Source organism: Stegodyphus dumicola, chromosome 12 (genome assembly GCF_044657685.1).
Source record: "Stegodyphus dumicola isolate Sdum_Otavi_A_Nest chromosome 12, ASM4465768v1".
In the NCBI taxonomy this organism is placed as follows: domain Eukaryota; kingdom Metazoa; phylum Arthropoda; class Arachnida; order Araneae; family Eresidae; genus Stegodyphus; species Stegodyphus dumicola.
In genome coordinates, this window is record NC_140779.1 from 68,444,881 (window position 1) to 68,470,722 (window position 25,842).

The following is a 25,842-nucleotide window of genomic DNA, read 5'->3' on the forward strand; positions in this document are numbered from 1 at the left end:
GGTGAACCACACTACGAGAGACATTGAGGCGTCTAGCAGCATCGGCTTGCAATCCATTTCCATCCATCCGATCGCCTCCACCTCAACGACTCGGGCAAACGACTTCTCCTGGACACTGATAGACTCTACTGCAGCGGTCGGGGAGCTTTTTTAATCATTACCCAAAAATATTTTTGTGTAAGTTGATATTACCCCATGGCGAAGAGGGGAAAAAAAAAAACGCCTCTTTTTAGCATCTTTCATATTATAGCCCCCCCATGATAATTTTGAAAAGAAAACAATAACTAAAAATTTCATTTAAACATCATTTATTCAATTTATCAATGTAATACCTAGTAATACATAAGGGTAATAATAGTAATATAAGTAATATATATAACAAATTGAAACCCATTGGGGTACTGTAACAAATAATAATAATAATAATAATAATGGTGGTACAAACAAAATTAGAATTGAAAAAATTGAAAAAAAAAAAAAAGAATAATTGAAAACATTCTTCCTTCACGTTTTGGAGAAATGATGTTGTTTAATGTTCGATACAATTGCTTCAAAATTGGGACTTCTTGATGTAAGAGCGATTTGAATACAGTCTTCGGCGTTTAATCGATTTCTGGTCTTCGTTTTTATGTTCATTAGAGTGGAAAAGCCTTGTTCGCACAAATATGTTGTTCCAAATGGCAGCAATTTTTTAATCGCCTCTTCATGTGCAATTTTGAAAGCCTTTGCAGCTTTTGACATCCAAAAAGACGACAGATTTGGTTTACTCTCAAACTGAATACGTGCTTCAATATTAGATCGAAGTTCAAGAATTGCTTCTGCCAAACCTGAAGGTTCTTCTGGTATCATAGCAATTTCACATTTAAAAGGATCTACAATCCAACTGACAGTACGTGTATCAAGATCTGGAAAGTAATCTGAAAACCGCTTTCTGAGTTTGATAAGATGTCTTACAATTGTATACTTGATGTCAGCAAAAGTAATATTTTCGCAATCTTCCAAAAACAAAGCTAACCTTGAAAAAGAAGCTATCTTGTTCTGTTCTACTTTCTGTCTCCAGTACTGTAGCTTTAATCCAAACGCTGACACTATTTCTCTCGCTGAAATGATATTAATATTCTTTCCTTACAATTCTTTGTTTAATATATTTATACTCTCAAAAATGTCCGCTAAATATGCGAGATATGCAACCCAGGAAGAGTTTTTAAACTTATCTGCGAGAATATTTTTTGATCAACCATAAAAATTTCGACTTCAGTTTTGAGAGTCTACACTCGATTTAGTACATTTCCGCGAGAGAGCCACCTTACTTCTGTATAATAAAGTAGGTCCGTATATTCAGCTTCACCGTTCTGACATAATTCACGAAATAGCCGCGTGTTTAGTGCGTGTCCCTTGGTAAAATTTACAATCTTGATGACATCATGCATGACGGCTTCCAGTGTAGGTTCTAAATATTTGACCATAAGGGCCTGGCGATGGATAATACAGTGAGTAACTTCAATATTTGGGTTATTTATTTTTACGAAAACCGAAAAACCATTAATATGACCCAGCATAGCTGGAGCTCCATCCAAAGATACAGAAATACAGTTTTCCCATTTTAAACTTTGCGCATTGAAGTATTCATTTACTTTATTGTAGACATCAATTCCACAAGATCTCAACTCGAGAGGAGGACAAAACAGCAATTCCTCTTCAAAATTATCTGCACCTTTGTAGCGAACATTATACCATTATCTGTGAATTGCTACTAAAATCAGTTGTCTCATCAAGCTGAATAGCAAAATATTTAGCCTGTTTTAATGCGAAAATAACCTGTTCCTTCACATTTTCTGCTAATATAGAAATTCGTTCTTTCACAATTCTCGCAGACAAGGGCACTGAATTCAGTTTCTTCGCTTCTTTTTGACCGCACATAATCTCTGCCATTTTTACAGCAGCTGGTTTAACCAAATCTTCACCAATAGTGTATGGTTTCTTATTTCGAGCAATCAACCAGGCTATTTCAAAGCTAGCCCTTGATCCTGAACTCTGATCAAATGTACCAAACAAGTTGCTATTCAATCTTTGTCTTTTAACAGATATTTCTAAATTTGCAACGTATTCTCGCGGTTTGGAAGACAGGTGTGAATGCAAATTATCTAAATGTTTCTTCAATTGACTTTTTTTGAACGATTCTGAAGTCAGTACCTTCATACATACAACACATTGTGGTTTCATTGTACCATTGTCTTCTATTTGTGTAAAACCGTAATTAAGGAATTCGTCTTGGTATGTTCTTTTTCTATTTGCTGCCATCTGAAGGGAGACAGAAAATAATAGTTGTAATATACTTGAATTAAATTTTCAAATTGTTTAAATTGAAAAAAATACTAACAGGTTTATAAAATAGAAAATTAAAAATATATACTTTTTACTCACAAAAGTTTCAATTTTACCCCCAAAAATTTCATTTTTACCCCATTTGGGGTAATTTACTCCGGTTCCTCGACCGCTGCTCTACTGGATATTGTCAACGAAATTGTTAATAACAAGTGGAGATCAGCACTCGTGAACAAAACTTACAATTCTTGCATTTTTTCCCCAATTCCTATATAAGTATTCATTTCTATAAAATAAAGGTAGTAGCTATTGTTTTTGTACATATTTTCTTAAACTTCGTTACTATCATGCATATAAATTGTGAATTTAAACGTTCCTGACATTTTTGTAATGGTGAGCTTTGAAAAACATGTTGTTCTTTATCTTTTGGAGAGCAGTGTATATCAATCAGCCTTCTTTACTAACTGTAAAGAAGTACTAATTTCTTTACTAACTGTAAAGAAGTACTAATTTCTTTACTAACTGTAAAGAAGTACTAACTTCTTTACTAACTGTTTCTCGAATTATATGGATTTAATTGCTATTATCTGTTTATATCCTCTTTATATATGCTTTTTTCTATTTCTTAATTGCCGGAGTTCTTATTTAAATATTTCTTTATAATCAAATTAGCATAAATTTTGACTTTGTGAAGCACCATTGATAAAATTTGAGTCAATTTTTGTTTAACACAGATTAAAAATTCAAAGCTGACAAACTCGAAGCGAATTGCTGGAAACTGTGACAAGATCAAATTTTTGTTCTTAAATAGAGAAGAATAATTTCACTTTGCGAATATGCAACTGGGAGAACTTTCTCATCTTTCGTACGCATGATGAATTAAGCGGCAATAACTGACTGACTCGCTTGAACTGACTGACTCGCTTGAATAAAGACTGACTCGCTTGAACAGAGTACTTAAGCTGACCTATGTCTCAGACTTTATAGGAAATTAGGACTTCGAAAACAGTCAAAAATTTTCTGTAATGTTTTACGTGTTTGACGGGGAGGGAAATAACCGTATACGTTAACGTTAATCTGGTTATTTATAGAGTAACTAATCGGTAATGCCTACTAATCATAAACTTATCAGTATTTTTTTAAAAAAGCAGATCTTCCCAGAGACAATAATTTTATGGCAAATACCGTAAAGAATTAAATAAAAATTTGATTGCCAGTACGTTAACTTCTTATAACGGAAATGGAAATATTATGCAGTAAGTTGATGCAGCTAAACGAAGATCGAAATCATCTTCGTCTGTTTGATTCGGAAAAAAAATAATATACTCTTTAAAAATTCCTTAAGAAATTAATCTTATTCAGATATTAATCATTATTAAACATTAAATTAATTTATTTACGCAAAATTTATTATCCTTTATGGATATAGTTATACAAGTATATATTGAGGTAGTGTAGTTTTACTCTTCTGTAGTAATTTTAAAATTGGATTGGATTATTTGATTGCGCAAAGTACACTACGACTATCTGCCTTAAAAATGAGATACCTTCAGGAAGACTTTCTAACAAAAACGAGCTCTCATTCATATTGCATTGTAAGGTTTTCAACAGTTATTCTCAGTTAAAGCTACTTTCCTGTCCATCCTAATTTCAGTTTACAATTTCCTAACAGAATGTGTTCTTAGAATCGCGTTTAATGCAAATGAGTAAGAGTAGTATTTAAGTCGAAGTTCCACTGACTTCGAAAGAGAACTTCAGAGTTTCTGACTAGCGCGCGTTTGCCTTTTGGCGACATCTAAACTATTACTACGCTCGGCCATATTGCAGGGCCTTGATAGCTTCGCTAGCTTATGCGATATTTAGGCGCTAACTATTTAGAGTTTTGATAGCTTCTCTTGCTGTACGCCCTGAGAAAAGGGCCATCTGTTAACTCTTATTTTGAGCAGTAAAGGATAATTAACCCTTCTCGAGTTTACGTCTTTGTTCCTGAACTTAAGCGATTAATCGCTTAGCTATTCACTAGGTTCCTCCACATTTAGTTGTTAAATAAAAGGTTGGAACACCACAATATTATACGTGAGAAAAGCCACGAAAGCTCCAATGCAGGATTATCCACTCGACCGCTGGAGAACCTCTACTATTTTGTTGATAAATAAATGATACGTGATAAAGGGTAAAAACTTAACATTTAATTTTGGTTAACCGTTACGTGTCTTCTACCATAATTCTGCATTTCCTACCTCAAAAGTTCTGTAATCAATTTTTTAGAATTCTTCAATCACTTTCCATCAACTACCGGTCTTTTGCTTGCAGGCATACACTACTTTCTCTGGTTTAGAGGCTTTCATTATTATTCTAAAAGAAAGCGTATTTTTAAACTGTGCTTCAGAAATCAGATGTACGGGTCATTCAAATTACCAAGAGGATCATTTAAATTAACCGCTTGTACAGGCACAAACGGTTAATTTTAATGGCAAGATCACTCAGGGTGCTGGCAGAAATTTCCCTGTGTAACGTAACCATCCTACTGCACGGAGTCCGTAATCCTCGGAGAAAGGTTCTATTAAATTATCAGAAGAACCGTTAGGAGGATTTTATACATTCAAATATACTGCGAATTGAAATATTAAATCCACTATGTTCATTTACCACCGCTGACACTCTTCGTATTATTTATTTAATGTTTATATAAATAAGCAACTGTAATATTTATATGAATAATCAACAAATGTAGGCGTGTGAGTTTTGATTAACTGTCGTATTCGAAAAATTTGTTAACTGCGCACAGATAACTGCAGCTGTTTAAGCTCCATTTTGTTTTAGAGAATTTGTTGTTCTGTGTTTTCTAATACACTATCGGAATCAGATACAAAAACTGTAGTTTCTAATAACAGATCGATAAGTTAAACACTCACTATCATATATCAACAGTCATCAGCGGAAGTGGAGCATTCTAAATCTAAAAAATTAAGAATTGAAATTAGATCTTCAATAGTGAAAATATTCAATACGTTCCTAAATGTCCGTAATTCGAAATGAATCAAGTCCACGCAATTCATGAAGTCGTTTCTAATTTGTGCGGTCATCTTCCTAACCAAACACAAAGTTATGAGTTCTGCTTTTGAAAATTATTTTGATTTTATTGAAATTCTCTACAAAACATTAATTAATTAATTCCCTATCAATAATCAAGGTGAAATAGTGTACTTGCACAAGAAGAGGCTGAAAAATTTACTGAGAACCGACCGAAGGGCCCACATATGAGGCTTGGCTTCTAGAGGATTCGGAAACAGACAAACCAAAGTTATTTAAGTATTTTATATTAAATCCGTGAATAAATAATGGCTATGATTATTTACAGATTAAGTATTAGCAAGTGAAGTATTAACAGATGAAAAGTGACAATGGAGGTAGTAGATGTTTGCGTTGTCGTCATTCTTTAATAGTATCCTTCTTTTTAGCAGAGGCTCACACTCACCTTCTATCCCATCTTCCTCTTGCCTCGTTCTCTCTCTCTCTCTCTCTCTGTCTAGTCGTATTATGCTGTCGCACTTCTGATACTTAATATGTGTGCCAGTTTCTCTTAGAAAGCCCTTTTTGATGCAATGCTGGTGTGTTTTGCTATGACTAAGCAATCCACTTTATCTCTGCTGTTGGCCTCAAAAATATATTTGCATCGATAGATGTTGTGTTTCAAGTTTTGCTGTTAAAACCAGTGGTCTAATTAAGGGCGGTCAGGCATCTCAAAACCAGAGAAGTCAACCACAAAATTGTAAATAAAATTCTACAGCAAATTTTGTTCCTATGTTGAGAAATTTGTATCCTTCTGTTATTAGAAGAGAATAACATGCTGCAGCTATGCTGAGGAACTGTATTCTTTGAAGGAAGTATGCATGATCTGAAAACATGTTTGTTTGTTTGATGAACATTTTTGCAACAAAGAACAGCGGGACTGAACCGGAATTAAAATGTTGTAAATCTTGAATGAAATGAAGCAACAAATGTAACTCTTTATGCTGGAAAAACTTCGAAGAAAACTGTAGGATTTGTAGACTTCTTTGTCTGTCAAAAGGACATTTCCTTAAATCCAAATCTCTGAATTATTGCGCATTAATGTTTTACAGAGATCTTACGGATACTTAAAATCTCTGTTAGTTTAGTAATGAGCTAATCGAATTCGAAATTTAAAAGGAAGCCAATAACTAATAAAACTGTGATAGCGCATTTTCGGGACAATTTTTTATTTGAATGTTATGATATGAAATTAAGCTAATAATATAGAGTATGTTATTAGTTAGTTTGGCGCTATCTTATCGTATGTAGTTACTGAGAATTTAATTCTTCTCCATAGATATCAAGCCCTGCGTGTACGGAAATGGAAATGGTAATGTTGGATTGGTTGGGAAAAGCACTAAAACTGCCTGCTCATTTCCTGTTCGAATCTATGGGACCTGGAGGTGGTGTCATACAGGTGATGCATTTTTAATTATTATGATTTGTTAAAAATCTTATTTGTATAGTAAATCCTAAAAAATACGACTTAAAAGATTTATTGAATTAAAGTATTGCTTGTAAAACATAATACTAAATATAAGCTTTAGGAAACATAATTCTTTAAGATATACTTTTTAATGTAGATTCAAAGATGCTGTTGAAAAGATTTCAAATTCAAGTTGCTGTATTCTAAACAGAATTATAAATCAAATTTTAGTATACGTAAAAGGACTGTTGGCCATTTTTCTTCAAGTCAGAATGTTAAACTGTATAGTATAAAAGACAGTGCTATTAGTGTTAAATTAATCTGGATTCTGAAACGCACCTTTCTTTCTTAAGTGAAAAAACGTATGTTTATTATCTCTTTGTAACTACATTGAGATACTAGTTTATTAGCTCTTTGTAACACTGAGAATGTTCGTTGTGAATATAGGCATATATAGACAGAGGAAACTCTATCTGTATGTTCGCTTAAACAGATAGAGCGAAGGTCTACAATGAAGTAGGTAGCACCTTTTACTGTACTGCAATAATACAGCAGTTCAACAAATTTGGACCGGCAGGCAACATTTTTAGAATTTATGGAGATACCGAACAAAGAATTTATGATACGCAGAAATTGTACCGGGTGGCCTCAGTGGTTGCTCAAATGGAAAGGCCATCTAGGTCCTCAAAATTATGTCTTTCAAGCAGAGTTGATAACTATCAAGGCGGCTGTTAGTGATTTTACCAACAATATCTCTCTTCTTAATATTGATTCAGATAGCGTTTTTGGCAATCTAAGCTATAGAGGACCCCAAGCAAGTAAAATAAATGTACAACTTACTGGAAAATAATAATGAACTGAAAATATATTTCAAATGAATTCGAAGCCATACGAGGTAAGAATAATAAAGAAGCAGACTTCGTCACCAAAGAATCTGCGAAGAATGAAAAAGGTTAAACATGTAAAAGTTAAGCTTAACATCTAATGGCATGCAAAGTCTGATGGAAAAAAAAATGTAATTCTTTCCTGGATTCCTGGCAAATGAGTGGGATAAGACAGATGAAAAGAAACAAGTGTATGAACTTATTTTTTTGGTTGGTGATTCCAGATTATTATCAACCGGAAAATGACAGGTTATGAACTCTTTTACTATATCTGTGCTCAAGAAGAAACATTACAGGCAACGATAGTTGTGTCTGAGGTGAAGGAGGGTATTTGATATTTGACTGTATATTCACACTTTCATTCCACCAAGATCTGTACTGCAGGCTACACTTAGCATAAGTCACAGTACATAAAAAATACTCAACAAGAAAGGTTCCATTCGGGAGATAGTAGAATAAATTATAGCATTTGAGGGTTGTACCTGATGAACTGCCGTATAGAGCTGGAGTTCTTCGCGCTAGTGCCTGTATAACTGTAACTGTGAATTATGTAAAAGAAAATACCCATTTATGTTAGTTTTGAAATTTATTTTCTATAGGGAACAGCAAGTGAGGCTACCTTAGTAGCGCTGTTAGGTGCAAGAAGCAGGGTCTTAAATTTATCGAAGGATGCCAAACTAGAGAAGCTTGTCGCATATGCCTCAGATCAGGTAATTACAAATTTAAAATTTTTCCTTTCATAAACATCATGGTCAGTTAGTTAAATTAAACACCAATAGTTTTTAGTACTCTTTAATCTTATTGCATTGTCAACACGTAATTATTATGCAAATATAAAGAAGTAAATTTTAAAATAAATAATAAAAAGAATCTGAAAGGTTTCAGATTTTAAATTACGTCCAAAGGGCCGTTTTTTTAACATTTTGTCTGTTACCTTTATTTATTAAATATCACGTTCTTCGCACTTAAACCATACAATTCAGTTCAAGAGCAATATCTATCTATATACATCTGTAAGAGGTTTTCGACCTTACGGCCTTTACTTCCACAAATCTCCTATCCTCTAGAGCCATCTATTTGTTCGTACAATACTCCGGAAGCTAAATTTTCCGGAAAACTTCAGTACGTTGGTTAAGTAATTCTTGGATGGAAAAGCAGTTTTCTTGAGTTTTAGCAGTTGTTATATTAAGGTATAAATCTTTTAATTTAAAAAACACGTGATCCTTACGATAACTAAACAAAATTCGAATGACTTTTGAATAATCGCAAAACATTCCTCAAATTAATTCAGAAATTTTGAAAGACCTTCATCTGGACGATTATTTTCCATTCTATCTGACAGTGCAAGTATCAAAATTTTGAGATGTTTAGTTTGATAGTTAAACAAGGATATGTGATAAAAATTCAGCTTTTAATAAAAGTACACACACACATATATATGGGATTTTGAATGTATATATGTGTGGAATATTGTATTGTCATCACTAATACGTATGTGCGAAAATTTCCAAGCAAATAGATTTCAAAAGTCAAAATTTAACTTCAGAATTAGGCTCAAAAAAACCCAGAAACAAAATTTTGATTAAATGTAAGAAAATTTATCTTTCTCTTATAATTAACAATCCTACTTACACATTTTAAGAATTTTTGACATTTTACTGAAACATAAAAATAATTATGTTATAGTTCTAAAACTTTTTCTTGCAATTAACAATGTACTTTCAGACTGCAGGAATATTTTACGTGCTACTAACGCATACTAACGCATACAAAAAGAAAATTATGATTTTAAATATTTTTCCGACAATTAATAGTTCAGCTTTCACATTTCAGGTATTTTTTTGCATTTTAGTGAAACATGAAATCAGAATGGGACGATTTTAAACAATTTCTGTAAGTTACAGATACAGCGAATTTGAATCATTTTTACAATGACGTAAATGTTTAAAATGGTTATTAAATAATAAAATACTAATTTTTACGGTCTATAGGTAAAAGTACGTTGCAAAATAAAAACTGATAATGTCACCGAATGTTTTCTTCAGTTATTTTGTTATTTCAGTCGCATTCTTCCGTGGAAAGAGCAGCTTTGCTGGGTGCCGTTCGAATGCGGCTTCTGCCTACCGACTCTCAACTTTCATTGCGAGGCGACACGCTCTCCAAAGCCATACGAGAGGATCGAGAGAATGGATACATACCTTTTATGGTAAAGAAATTTTTCCTCTAACATTTTTCAGTAAACTATTTCCTTTCAAATATAGGTGTTTCCCAGTAAAATGTAAGAGCTAGTTTCTTACAGTGATATTAACATCAGCAAAAAAGCATTGCCTGAGGATAGAGTTTAGTAATGCAGTGATCATAGAAACTAGGGTTAAACATATCAAGGTTTTCCAAACTTCATAAAAAAATTAATTTTGTACATTTTAAAATTCTGTTTGGGTTGCCATTTCCTTAAAAATAGTTTCCTTTGGAATGTAAATAGTTGCTCTATCAGTTTTTTCATGCATCGAAATCCTTTTTCTTTGAAGTTCCCATTCTTCAGCGTTGACGATTCTCCTTGAATATGGGGCACAGACATGAATATGGAAATTAAATCAAGCGAGTAGGGAGGGGTAGGGAATGACAACCACGTGGCAGGGCCGTTCTTGAGCCATTGGCTGCCCGCGTACTTTCCTAAGATTGCCGCCCCAAAATTCCTACTCACTAAGTACTTACATATGAAAAATTGTATAAAAGTACTTACATATGACAAGTACTTACAATGAATTTAATTAATTTAAAATATTTAGGCTTGGTATCGCGAGAGTCTGGCCGTCCCTGATTTTGGCCGTTCGCGTACTTTTACGCGCTGCACCCCGGCTATGAACGGCCCTGCCATGTGGTTATTTTCCAAAAGCTTGTGGTGTTCAGGATATGGATGATAAGTAGTACCAAACGGAAGAATTTAAAGGCGGCAAAACGTTTAAAATTTGGGAAGAAACCAGGCAATAGAATTTCGAAGTTATAGAGTATGCGCCGGGCGGTGAAAAGACTGTACCAGCCCTGGTAGAAGAAAAAAAATACGCAAAAAACAAAAAAGCACGATTCTCCTTGAATTTGGGCACATTTCCAAGAGTTTGTCTTATTAATTACATTTTCAATCTGAAGAATGAAACAAAATCACAGGAAACTAGATCCAGTCAGTAGGTAGGAAGGAGAATGATAACCATGGGATTATTAGTTACGTCCTGTATTCAGAGTTGTGGGTGGGATCATGGGAAAATATATACACAGTGTAGCTCATGTTCAAATTTTCAGCTAAAATTTTGTAGCAAACTCTATAACTAAGACCAACGCTGTCTAAGAATTCGTGAATTTTTAGACGATAACCTTTCTCAGTTTTCGAATGATTTTTTAACCTTTTCTGCCGTTTTGCTCGTGCTCACTCACCCCGATCATATCTCGAATTATTTCCAAATCAAACTTGACGGTACTTGAAATGCGGATGTTATTAAAAAATAGTTGTCGAATTTAAAATTTCATAATCAAATTCCTAAAGTATATTAATGTTTTAAGAAGCAGATGTACACTGCTCAAAAAAAAAAAAAAAAAAAAAAAAATGGGACAGTCCTATATCTCCCGATCTACTGGACCGATTGACAAAATTCAAATTGCGTTCTTCATGTCTCGAAAGCGCGACTTAGGATATATATTAGATTTATATATAGCACTATTCTAACATAGGTATTTTGACACAAAATCGGACTTTTTCTGAAATAACATACCAATTTTTTTACATATTTCGATTCTACGACTCAAATTACGCCTAAATATGAAATTTTGTAAAATTTCGAGCGAAATTTACGGAGAAATTCACAAATTTATGTTGGCACTTTTTTGTCAGTTTGCGCCAAGAATACTTTACTTGGCGAACTTCTTAATATATGGCAACCTAGTTTCCTTTCCCGTGAGGGGAAAAAAAGTCACCATCGTTCCTTTTTTCCACATAATATTCTTTATATTATATTTTTAATTATAACTTATTATTTTAAGTAATTTTTTCTTTTTCGAATTTCATTTTAATTGTTTAAGTTGCACTTTTTTTTTTTTTTTTTTTTTTCGAATAACTGTTTTAAAAATTTCTATTTACCTATTCGAACTGCGTAAATAAAGGTGCAGCGTTTATTTTTTTTTTTTTTTCAAATAGTTTTCTTTATATATATTTTTCGTCATAGTTATTATCTTAGGTCATTTTTAAATTTTATACTTTTATTTTAATTGTTTGTGTTGCATTGTTTCTTCAGATAATTGTTTTAAAATTTTCTATTTATTCCTTCGAACTGAGCATTTTAAATATATTTATTAATATCAATTTTCCTGAATTTGATTTTATTTATTTGAACTGCGTTTCTTTCGGAAGAATACTTTGTAACCCAGACTACGATGCGTTTGAAAACTGCGTACTATATTAAAAGAGAAAATACAGTAAAGTGCAGTTTTACACGCCTTTCAATGTTCCGTTCAGAAAAAATATATATAAATAAGAGAGATGTATAACTGATATTTTAACTTAGGATGACCTGCATACACTGCTTTAAACAGTTTTATCATTGTGCCCATTGCCTTACACAATTTTATCCTACATTTGGTTTCTTAAAATGTTATTCATATTTTAGTTAAATATTTTATTTTTGAAATCGCAAGAATCAAATATCATAAGATTGAAAAGTTTTAAATTAAAAAAAATACGAATACTAAATTTTACGAAAAAATTTATTTTTCTTCTCTTTTTCTTCAAGCATTCTAAAAGTATATTGAAAAGTATCCAACTTTTCGAAACATTTTGGTATTTCTGACAATCATTTTAAATAAAGTTATCGCCTTCCATTTCATAAAGGCCCACAAACGGCCGAGCGGTAAAGTTGCTGAACACTGGTAGTTCACTCCGGGGTTCGAACCCCGGTAAACGGGCTGGTTGCATGGGCGTTTTCGTGGATTTTCTCATGTGTATCGCGTATGACAGCTGGTTTCCCTTAGAAAGTTCTTCACGAAGTATTTCGTCAGAGCCTTTATCAGTCTTTAGAGGCTAAACATTTTGAAGGTATGAGATGAAAGGAAAGACTGGTTTCATCAAAAGGTTTTGGTTTATTTTATTATGACAAAGCACACTACGGCTATCTGCCTAAGGGGAGGGATGCCTTCCTGGAGGACTTTCTAAGGGAAACTGGCTCGCATACACGTTACACATGGGGAAAACCACGAAAACGCCGATGCAGCCAGCCCGTTTGCGGGATTCGAACCTCGGACCGAACTACCAGTGTTCAGCGACTTTACCGCTCGGCCGCTGTTTCATCAGGAAGGGAAAAAAACATCTTTAGGTGACATCCACTTACATCACTGGATAAACTCCTGAATCTTCAAATAATTCGACTGAGAAAATCATGGGATTCACCATTTATGATACGATATGATGTTCTATAACGTAATTTACACAACCATATAGTCTAAAACCAGTCGCTCTTCACTTTAATCTGCAATGATATCGTTTTGTCTTTTCTGTTAACACAAGCTCAATTGATGGTATTTGCTGGTGTACACGTCCAAGTGTTTTCTCTTTGAACACCTAAATTCTTTGAAGTATCCTGAAAGTATATTCGAAAGCGTCCAACGTTTTGAACATCTTGGTATGTCTGACAGCCAAATTTCCCTGCACATTTTTGCTTACTTTTCTCCCTAATTTTCTTCTTTCCTTCTACAGTTATTTTCAGTGCTCACACAAGAAAATTAAGATTTTTCGACTGCTAGATTTCCATACATTTTGCATTCTTGTCAATTTTTTAAAATATCAATTATATGAATTGCGTTTCAGCTAAAGACAGCTTTTCATTTTCTAGTCATTTTAGCTATAAATAAAGTTTAAAGCGAAGTCCAAAGGATAAATATTTTAATGAAAAGATTTTTGCTAAATGACAAAGAAATAAAGCAGTCCAGCAGGGTTTATTCTGTACCACAGAGTGATCCGATTCTTATATCGGCTGAAACAATCTAAATCATACTAAAGATCATGTTTTTTTTATACAGTCTATAACGCGAGAGAAAAATTAGCTTCTTAAAACATTCTTTCTAAGAGGATTAATATAAAAGATTATATTTATACATATATTTTTAAAGCTGAGACTTGAACCAAACTGTCAAACTTTTAAAGTTTAATTCACATGGTGGTTATAATTAAAGTTTCAATTTGAAATGGTCATAAAAGGAAAACTACCGGACCAAATGTTATCAAACTTGGGAATCATGTAAAGGAGGTTATGGGAATTTATTTTCCGCGGGAAAAAAAAAAAAAAAAAAAAAAAAAAAAGAGTTCAAAAACTTACCACCAGGGGGAAAATGGCGCTGTATAAAATATTGTTAAATGAAATAAGACACGAAAACATCTGTTTAAAATGCGTTTAATATTTTCCGAAACGTGTTACAAAGCATGTTCAATGTAGCGTCCAGCATTTTCCGAAAGCAAGTTAAATCATGTTGCTGCATTCTCAACAGCAGCTCTTAGCATATCAGGTTTGGTTTTGGTTTGGTTTATTAGATTACGGCAAAGCACTCGAGGGCTATCTGCCTTAAGGGAGGGATGCCTTCGTGGAGGACTTTTTAAGGGAAACTGGCTCGTATACACGTTACACATAGCATATCAGGAGGAATGTTATCAGTGTATCACATTTTTCATTTCTGCCAAATTGTTTAGATTATCACCATAAACAGTGCTTTTGAGATAACCTCACAGACAAAAGTCACAGAGGTTGAGGTCTGGTGGGAAGAGGGGAAGTGTTGGCCTATAAGACGTTCATTCGTGAAATGTTGCCTAAGTAACTATGCGACACTCTTGAGGTGGTGCCCAGCCCTGCATAAAAATCGTAGTATCTAAAATGCCACGTTACTGCAGTTCATGTATCACGAAACATTTTAATATTGGCTCTAAGTGAGCTGCAATCGCAGTAGTCCAGCTGTCGACTGCTCTTCAGAAAAAAATGGTTCAGTTATAAAACTAGCTGTCATTCAACAGTAAACGGTGTGAAATGACTGTTATGCAATCGAATGCAGTAGGAGAATGCAATGGAAATAGATAGATAACATGAGAGATTTCTTTGGCCCAAATCGATTAAAAGCGCTTTGAATCAGTATCTTCATGTTTTAGTGCCGAATTCAGGCTTAAAAAATTACAAATTAGCAATCTGTAAGAAAACGATTTCCAGATTGTACGCACTTGTGAGAGTGATTTGCGATCTCACATTTTCTAATCGCTAATTCGTGGTTTTCACGGACGAAATTCTCACTTACAGGGATGGCGCACTCGACATTCATCGAATTTAACGTCTTTAAATGGTAATTTGCCTACTTCAAGGCTATACAACATATTAAACCCGTTTAACAAAAGGTTAAGTTAGATTTCGACCCATATTTCGTTTAACAATATTGAATACAGCGCCATTTCCCCCCTGGTGGTGAGGTTTCGAACTTCCTTTTTTTCGCGGAAAATAAATTCCCATGACCTTTACACGATTTCCAAGTTTGATAACATTTGATCCAGTAGTTTTCCTTTTATGACCGTTTCAATGTGGAACTTTAATTATAACCACTCTGTATATTATTAAATTTTAATTTGAAGCTATGCATTATATGTATACAATATAATGCATAGCTTCAAATTATTTTCGCTTTTATGGAAAAATAAAAAATCGAAGCAAATATACTTAGTATAATGGACCAAAACTGAAAACATTTCCCCTCCCTCCGAAAATAAAATATTGAAATTTCGAACTTGAATTTATTGGGTTATCGAAATATTTAATTTGACTTATCTTCTTAGTTCCGACAACAATTCCGTCAAAAATTCCGAATTAATTAAGCTAAAGTAAAAGATTTAGTATATATTCACTGTATGTTAATAAAGTAATCAGAGCGTAATAAAAATAGATTATAGAATTTACGCTGATGTAACTTTTTGTCTGACTGCACAACATGTAATGGAAGAGAAGGTTTGTAGAGATCTGTTTTTCACATGCCTCTAAAAGTAGATGTCATATTAATTTTGTCTCTTCAATGTCAAAAAACTTTCCTTTGAGAGGCAACTTTAGTTTTTGAAAAAGAAAAAAAATCACAAGAAGACAAATTTGAAGAACATGCAGGACGATTGAATATACATACTTATTTTCCGAACACAAGCGGTTCTCCGACTGGTTATTGAATAATGAAAAGATGCATTGTCATGCAATACAAAACATTTGGAATACGTTTTCTGGCTGAATAACGTAAGATTAAAAGTCATCTGCTTAATTCACATCCATTTACAAGTCAACTACTCGGGCAATTGCAGAATCGTTTTGATCCTGAGCTTGTAACACAAACCTAATATCACTGGATTTAAACACTTCTTTAATCTTCCGAGAACGTTCCTTCTTTAGCTCATATTCCAAGAATATTAAGTGAATACAATTATTGCCAAAGAAATTGAATATTCATTTGCACTACGGCTTGGTAGTTTACTAACGAGTTAACAAAACTTAAATTCTGCTTTTTGTGTCTAAGAATACAACAATATTTTAAATATTTACAAATAAAATATTAAATTGGAGATTTAATTGAAGCCTTATCAGTTGCCTAGAATTTGGAAAAAAAAAAAAAAAAAAAGATTGTTAAATACTAATTGTTTGCTGCTCAGTCTAACCCAGGCTGCATGGTTGGTTTTTGTAGTTTTTTAGGTTCTCTTTACAAAGATTCTCTATGAAAGCATCTTAATCAAATAGCTCCCATGTTCTTTCTATGTTCAAATAACCAACTAACCTAGTTTAAGCGCGATTTCCAAGTGAAGTTACTAGTAAAATCCGAATACTCATTAAAAATCATGTATCTAGCCAATCGGGAGTAACATGAAAGATACGGCGCCAATAATTGAAATGTTGTTACGGTACGCTGTTTCTTAACTTAGATGGTCATTCCTTAATTAAATAGCCTACCAATGGCTGAGCGGTAAAGACACTGAACACTGGTAGTTCAGTCCGAGGTTCGAATCCCGCGAACGGGCTGGCCGCATGGGTGGTTTCGTGGTTTTCCCCATGTGTAACGTGTATACGAACCAGTTTCCCTTAGTCCTCCACGAAGGCATTCCTCCCTTTAGGCAGATAGCCCTCGTGTGCTTTGCCATAATTAAATAATCCAATCCAATCCTTAATTAAATATAATTGATTTGTAAATTCTACTAGAACTGACGGTAAGAATTGAAGTGGAAATAAGTAATATGGTGTGCAATCTTGATTAATATAAAATTAAAAATATTTGCATAGAAAAATGTTTGCATTCAGACAGAAAGTTTTTTGAAATATTTGCAATTACTTTATAAGAAGGATTTATTAATAACCGTAATAATTACTTATTATATTACTGATGATTAGGATTCAGTTCTTGACAATTACATTCTAAATTAGAATTTTAAGGATATAATGAAAATACGCTACGCACAAAAATACATTTTAGGAAAAAAAATGAGTTGATTTTTTATGTTTTAAAACTTCTTAAATTCATTTAGTAAACATCGTATCCTCGTTGTTTATTGAATCCAGAATGTTGGTGTCGTTTATATAATTATTCTTACTTGTCCGTAGAATCTGCTGACTTATCCAGCCATTAAGTAGCTGCAGATCATTTCTACATAACCATTGAACTTCCATTAATTCAGTCTCTAGAGGGTTGTATGCTTATATCATAATTTGACTTTTATAAAAAATGATTATTCTAAATATTATGTTTCTATAAAAATATATTGTGCTTTAAAAATATGGATAATAGTATCAGCCGCTCTTTCAGCCACTTCAAAGGCAACAGTTTGTTTAGAAATAAATTATGCAGTTAATGTCATAAAATTCAAATAAATATCAAACGAAAATTCTCAGTTTTAGACAATTCGATTTAAACGAAGTAAAGTAGCAGACGATAAAACGCCGAAGGTAAAAATTTACTCTTACAAAAACTTACTCTTATTTTTTTTAAAAAAAAAGAAAAGATACGAGAGAAATTTAAAAAAAAATAGTTAAAATTTTGAATAATATCATCTATAATTTAAAAAATAGCCTTTCATATAGTATTAATAAATATTTATTACGAATCATTGAGGGAAAAAATGTCATATAATTAGTTCTCCGTAAAATTTTACTTGAAGTTTAAGGTTAAAAATAGCTGTGGCAATTCAGTGTAACAAAAATCCATAGACCACATTTGGCGTTATTATTGCTCAAAAAAAAGGTGCCAAATTTCAAAACGCGAAATTATGTAAATTCGTGTATATCTTAGAAAATTTTGAATAAAAAAGTATAATTTTTTGCAGATATGCTTAAAAATACACCTACTTTAAGATGATGGTAAAAATTTTATAGGTTATAATTCAAATTGTTTTTCGAAAAATCTATAGAAATTATTTAAAAATAGAAATTTAAAAAATAAAACGCAAAAAATGGGTAAATTTTATTTGGAATGAACCAAAATTTCGAAATGTGAGAGAAAAAATCAAAAAAGTTTAATAAAAAAAGAGATATTAATAAATATTTGCAAAATTCAATTAACATTGAGGAGCTAAAATTTTGAGAGCTAATATTTTAAAAACTATTCGTACGATTTTTACAAAACTTGGTATTCTGTCATAATTTGAGTCGTAGAATCGAAATACGTAAAAAAATTGGTATGTTATTTCAGAAAAAGTCCGATTTTGTGTTAAAATACCTATGTTAGAATAGTGCTATATATAAATCTAATATATATCCTAAGTCGCGCTTTCGAGACATGAAAAACGCAGTTTGAATTTTGTCAATCGGCCCAGTAGAACGGGAGTTATAGCACTGTCCCATTTTTTTTTTTTTTTTTTTTTTTTTTTTTTTTTTGAGCAGTGTACCAAATTTCACGCAAAATTTGATGCGGACATAATTTGCTTTCCATTGCCAAACTGCAGACAAAATAGAAGAATAAATAAAATAAAATTTAAAAAATTCATATAAGACATTTCGTGCTGATTTTTCAATGTTAAATTATGGAATGATACAGGAAGATTACAGAATAATTATCCTGACTGATTTTTGTCTCTCTGTCCTACAGCGCAGTCGCAAAAATAATAGGCCGAAAATCTTCTTCTATTCAAGGCACTATCTGATTTTAGAAATTACAGTTTTTAGTTTTCTGTGCAATATTCTTCACTTCCTGCTTTGATAAAAATCAGAGCCATTAGCTGGGATGCAACGCATCAATAAACTGCTTAGGCGAAGGAGTTGACTTACTGTAGACAAAATATTCTAAAGGCTAAATCGGTTCGTAGATCTTTAGAATTCGCCTTGGTATAGCTAAAATTTATACTTATTTGAAAACATAACGAACACGTTTTTGCTTATGTTAAAATATGTTCTATATTTCTACTGCTTCGTTCGCATCCATCAGAATGTGTAAATGAGAGGAGTTTTACTCATTGAAGGAAGGCTTGGCATCGGGCATCACGTTAAAGCAAATCCATCTATGTCGTAGCCGACGCCAAGTACGTACTCTCTGATCGCTTGAATTCCTTATTTTGGCTGTTGCTTGGCAGATAATTAATTTAACTTGCCAAGTGCTAGGAACAGAATATAATTTGTGCTTGTCTATAATTGGATTTTACTTATGGTACAATTATTATTGCACTTATTTTACTTATTCATAATGCAAGCAGCGACAATAAATTTGTGTTAAGTTTGTTTTTGTACTTCAAGCTAAAGTATCCAACAAATTTCAAATTTTGTTCCTGTTATTACTATTGTGCTCATTTTAATCTTCTGATTTTGCAGCAGAAGTCGAGACGAAAATTCGTTTTGCAGGCTTAAGCGTTAGATTAGTTAATGCAAGCAAATTGGAATTCAATCTTATATACTAACCTAGGGATTATAAAAAATTTAATGATTTTTCAGAATAAACAGTAAGAAAATTGTTATCGTGCCGAGAGTAGAATTTCTTCGCCTTATGAAAAAAAAATGCTGTATATTCGCTCAAAGTACTCAGACTTTGTTTCCAAATAATTTACTAAATGTTATCAGAAATACCTACTTCTACTAAAATTTTAAAATTAAAAACATATCCATTGAACTATTAGCTTCCAAAATAGCAGATAGCTAGGATAGCAGGACAAAGGGTATTAATTGATACAAACAATGACTTTATAGCAAGTAGTCATAGATGATTAAAAAATGATTAAAAGGGAATTCTGTAAGAACGAGCATCAATAAGCTAAAATAATCGGAAATTCAGCATACACTTATTTGAAATGTGCCACAAATATTTAATTTATTTTAATTCGTTACAGTTATGAAACTCTATGAGGAGAAAAAATTAGCATATTCCTATTGTTAGTTCAACTTTTCTATTTTTTATGTTAATTCTTTTCAGTCTCAGAAATGCTTTCCAAGATTTAAATTAATAAAAATTCAAATGAATTCTTTTCAGGTTGTGGCAACATTAGGAACAACGAACACGTGCGCCTTTGATAACCTTAATGAAATTGGCCCCGTTTGTAAGTTTTCTTCGTTACTCTTAAAATTTCTTTGATGTAAGAAACAGAACACTTTACCCTCCATTTTCGTGAGGGTGTGCTAATTTATTTCAGATATTTAAATAGTAGGAAATATATCAAAAAATACTTTTGACTTACGAATATTTTTTACTACTTTTTAATTATGATTAGAAAAGCTGAGAAAAGTTAATTGCGTGGTTTGTTTATTATTTCTTCGTATGTCATAGAATAATGCTCTTAATTTTGCCTTTATTTATTTTTTTAATTCATTTGAGAATAAGTATGTTTCTTAGCTGTAAGTTTATTTATCTTCATGTTCTAATATTTTTCTTTCTTTTATTGGAAGCTAATTCAGTGAATCCTCTTGTAGTGGCCATTTTGTATAAAACCACCTCTAAAAGTAACCACTGTTTTCTGAATGAGCCTCAGTATTAATAATTGTCATATGCTTCTCTGAAAAGAACACATTTTAATCGAGGGAAGAGTTTCAAATTTAGAAATGTTTCTTCAAACCGAAAGATTATTCTTAATTAGGAAACGATCTTTCGCTCAGCACGCTCGGCGCGTATTCAAGAGGCCCGTGGTTCGAGTCTCGGCGAGGGCACTGCTCATTTTTCACTTCTCCTGCTTTCAAAAAAAGCTAATGTCTCTACAAATGAATTATAGTTATTTAAAAAATTTGTCAGTAGAACGTAAAGATAAATGTTTCAAAATTTTTATTGTGAAATATATTTCTGGGTGCAAAACTAATTGAAATTTGCATTGTTTGCTTAATTGAAAAGCAACATTTTATGCGCCTGTGAGATGCCTACTAATATAAATGAAATCGAAAGAAGATTTAACAACAAAAAGTAATTAACCAGAGCTTATAAGAAATAAGATTCCCCTCTCCTATTTAAAATATTCCTTTACCTGGAGAGTGATCCAACTAAATTCCCAAATGCTACGTTTTCAAGATAACAAGGAACCACTAGTGACAGAGCGGTTAAGACCGCTGAATACCAGCAGTTCGACCTACTTCGAAACACAGGCTAATGAGCTTGCTGCATGGTTGGTTTTTTGTGATATTCCCAAATCTAACGTGAATACGAGCCAGGTTCCCTTAGAAAGTCGCCCACCAACGGCCGAGCGGTAAAGTCGCTGAACACTGGTAGTTCGGTCCGAGGTTCGAATCCCGCGAACGGGCTGGCTGCATGGGCGTTTTCGGGGTTTTCCCCATGTGTAACGTGTATACGAGCCAGTTTCCCTTAGAAAGTCCTCCACGAAGGCATCCCTCCCCTTAGACAGATAGCCCTAGTGTGCTTTGCCATAATTAAATACACACACCCTTAGAAAGTCTTTCACGAAGACATTTCTTACCTTAGGCACATAGCTCACACGTGTTTTGTCATATTCAAATAATCTAACCTAACCTAGTCTAGATGACGAGAAGTAAAGAGGGAGTTTGGGGAAACCTAAGAATTTGATTGTATTTTCTAGACCTTAAGGGTACAGGACTGAAAAATAGAATTCTCTTCCGCAAGTTTTCCTCTAATTCTCATTTCAGGTTTTATGATTAAGACTAAAGTCATTGAGCTTTATATGAAATTCTTACTTATGGGTCGGGACTGTGATAAAATTAAGTATTTTCTCTGATTTATGGCAGAATTTCAAAGCTATTTTTGATTAAAAAAATTAATTTTATGTATCAGAATTTTTCAAAACATGTATTTATTGACTTAATTCTGTGCCGCGTGGAGAAGATCCCCCTTGGCTAAGCGAATGTCGAAATGGTAATACTTTGAGAATTTCCAATTTGCCGTGTCTCATGGAATTGTTTTCTTCCATGGTCCGATAATAATTCGAGGCCCTCAAAATCCAAAAAAAAAAAAAAACAAAGACTTTCCTGACATAAAAAATATTGCATGTACTCAGGCAACATAGTAACAAATGGTAGTCTTTTTAGGCTTTCTATTTTGTTATTTATTTATTGTTTCAATTTTCCTTATCGACGCTTGAAAAACACTCGTGTAATTAGGGAAAACATGCACGATGAATTGTCTAAAGTTGTGTAACAAAGCAATATGTAGAAATGATTTCAGTCTGTTAATCGGGCAAAAATGAAAATTTAGGAAAAGTACACATATACCATCTCTTCGTTTATATTAGTTTCCTCGCATTTGAGAGCTCTTTGATTGATTATAAAGATAAGTAATGATACATTATATGCACGGTTTTAGCTTATTTGATTATGGCACTCTGCTTAAGAGGAGGAATACTTTCGTGAAGGACGTTTTAAAGAAAACTGCCATATATGTTACATGTAGGAAAACCCCCAAAAACGCCTTCGCCGGGATTCGAATCGCGAACCGATCTACCAGTGTTCAGCGACTTTGTCGCTCGGCCTCTGATAGATCCTGTTATGTTTATGAAATGAGAAGGCTATACATTTTAAGCAACAACAAGCAATAATTCTAATATGGCGCGAAATGTCGATCGAATAATTTTATTAGTCATGCAATGAGTTTAAGAGTTGGTGGGAAAATACTGAAATCTTTCATATTTTACTATTTATTCCGCCTTTTTATTCATTTATATTTTATCTACGTAAAAAAATTCCATTTGTCAGATCACAATACTTTACGAAACCTTCAGTGAAATATAATTAAAATATATCTCCAAATATCTACAAGTATTTATAAATATATCTACATATATCTATTAAAATATATCTACTATATCTACAAATATACCCCAAATATATTAATAGCAGTATCTAAATAATCTTAATGTTGTCTATTTGATTAATCGTATTTGTAATTTCATTTAGTTTCTTTATTTTCACCCGAAGTTATTGAAGAACGTACATAACAATGCAATCGCTATTTAAAAGGCAGATACAGTGAACCCTCTTGTCAAAATCACCTCTACAAACGACCAATTTCCATGAGAACATAAATAAATATCAGAATTCAGCACCTAACAGGAGTATTTATCATCAACTTTCTAAAAAGACCACATCTAAAAAAGACCAAAATTATCAGGAATTGTAATGATCCTCTTAAGAAATTATTACTGTATTTTATTATCAATCGCGTTGCCACTGAGAAATATAAAAATATTGTTGTTGCTTTAATAACTATTATAATAATGGCATCGCAGCTCAATCGGCTGATATTTAATTTTATTACAACTTGTGGAAAAAAAAGGCATAGCAAACATTCTCTATAACGGCCATCTATTGTTCCAGAGGTGGTCGTTCTAAGAAAGCGAAGTTCAATATTGATATATATGCTTTCGGGAGCACTAGTCAGTTTCAGAAGTGATCCTCTGCGAGAGATAGTTGCAACGAGCTGGCATTCCCAGATCAGGCATTTTTAAAATTTGTCTCATGTACGTCTTTCTCGATGGGTTAGGTAGAAAGAGTTTATATTTTAGCTTTTTTATTTAGCGTAAACGCTAAATCCGAAGAGGTTGCGTAACTTTAAAATGTATATGAAATAACAAGAAGCTCCGCCCCTTAGAACTTCTCAGGTAATCTTAAGGTACAAGAATATATTCAGGTTGGTGTTCAGGCAGTATTTGTCTTGGCTAATTTATGACTTCAGTTATGTTTAGAGCAGAAAATGTGTAGCGATGAGAATTTCCATCTTCATTTTCTCGAATTTCAAGGGTTGCATAAATATCACATTTTTCTGCGAATTCGAATAAATTCGCATGTTTCGGATTTTTCGCATTATTTTTTTAGATCTCTATTATAACCGTTAGATACCCTACGACAAAACTATAACTCTAATTATAAATAATTTAAAAATAATTATAAGAGCTATTCGGGAATTTTTCTAATTATCTATTTCAATACTATTATTATGAGATTATTATGAGACTATAATTATTATGAGATTTATTGCTTATTTTCTTGATTTCAGGTGCTAGGGAGAAACTGTGGTTGCATATCGACGCCGCTTATGCCGGATCTTCTTTCATCTGTCCGGAATTCAGACCTCTTCTTGATGGAGTAGAAGTAAGAGAATGAATGTTTTAAATTGGAGATTAGCAACTAGCAAAAAAACATTGTATTACAATGTCTAAAAGTCTCTTTTCTTTCCAGATAAAACAAAACGCACCCTTGCTGTGCTTTTGGAATCTAAAATAAAATAAAATGCCAGTAGAAATGCAAAAGAGTTGCCTTGTCATTATATGCAAGTTTTTAAACGGTGTAAGTAAAGTGAGAAGAAAGCAGAGCTTCAGTGTTCTTTTCACTTTGAAGAAATAAAGGCCACGCAGCATTCATATATTCGTTATTTCTAAATCGTACTAATATACATGGTCAAATCACATTAATGTGACCAGAACATCTTATCGGGAGCCCGTGGCAGTTACTGGCAGTTATTGGAGTGGACGGGTTAAGTTGAGAGAGTCTCAGTAAGGTATTGGAAAGTGGTGTTCGTAGAAATATGGAGCAACTTTCACTGCAGTGCAGCGAACAACTGCTGCAGGGCGCATAGCGGAAGTCCTCACAATAAACAAGCCAAGAGGTGGTCCTATAGATTCTCGATTTGGTTTAAGACTAGGAATTTAGGGCTAGGGAAATACAGTATAGTCTTCCTCATACTCTTCTAATCACTGTGCACATTCCTAGCATTGTGATACATAGCACTGTTGTGCTGGAAGATGCCCTCATTCTCAGGGAAAAATCTTGCATGTATGAGTGCTTAACAGCTTAAAAAGTTCTCCACGAAGGCATTCCTCTCCTTAGCAAATAGCCCTCGCATGTTTTGTCATAATCATACTAACCATGTTGTTACCATTCACTTACTGCGGAGTCTCATATACAGCAAAATTCATAACACTGTCATTTTGCAGCTTATGCGATTGCTACGACCCCGGCTCTTTTGGCAATAAGTTACTATAATATAGCATGTCCATTCGCTCGAACGCAACACCACAGTTGCCGTTCGCCCTCTCATTCCATGACTGCTTTTGTGTTCTGCATTTTCTACGTCGTTTATTTTGTATAGAGTCCTTTTATTATTCACTGTAGCAGCATATGAGCAATTCACAAACTGTGCAATTTTAGAAATGCTGCCATCCTTGGCCCGATCCTAAGCCAATAATTATCCCTTTTCGTAAGTCTTATAAATCGCTCCATTTATTCATATCAACACCTGAAATATTCCCCGAAGGCCTACAATATATCTATATAGCAGATTTACTCTTGACATATGAGACACTGGTTATTTAGTGCTGACGTCAAACATAAGGAAGTAGCCACATTAATGTGCTCGGACCCATATTTTGATATGCCTCGTTGGCATATATAAATATGCCTCGTTGTATGTTATGTTGTATTTACTCTTATTTTAAGCAATTTCTGACGTGAAATTAATTCATTTGGTTTCGTGATTTATTATTTTTGCTTTTCCTAAACCTTTCGAAAAATAGAATTAAATACATTTCATAATAATGAAGGGGGAAAAAACGAATTTCTTCTAATAAAAGTACATTTTTGGTTAACACTTTATTCCAGTTTTTCGTATTTTTAAATTAAAATAAAATACTTTGTTATTTAACTAATAAATATTATACATTTATTTTCAATTATTACTGCCTACGGATGG

The 25,842-nt window shown here is 33.0% G+C and overlaps 1 protein-coding gene across 3 annotated transcripts in view; it reads left to right on the forward strand.

Moving 5' to 3' along the window:
- Ddc (aromatic-L-amino-acid decarboxylase) overlaps nt 1–25,842 on the forward strand; it is a 69,353-nt gene that overhangs the window by 32,023 nt on the left and 11,488 nt on the right. For all 3 annotated transcript variants that reach the window (XM_035363753.2, XM_035363755.2, XM_035363754.2), the window contains 5 exons: nt 6,677–6,796; nt 8,289–8,399; nt 9,752–9,895; nt 20,176–20,242; nt 24,151–24,245. In XM_035363753.2, the coding sequence (XP_035219644.2) occupies nt 6,677–6,796; nt 8,289–8,399; nt 9,752–9,895; nt 20,176–20,242; nt 24,151–24,245 (537 nt within the window). The remainder of the gene's footprint in view (nt 1–6,676; nt 6,797–8,288; nt 8,400–9,751; nt 9,896–20,175; nt 20,243–24,150; nt 24,246–25,842) is intronic.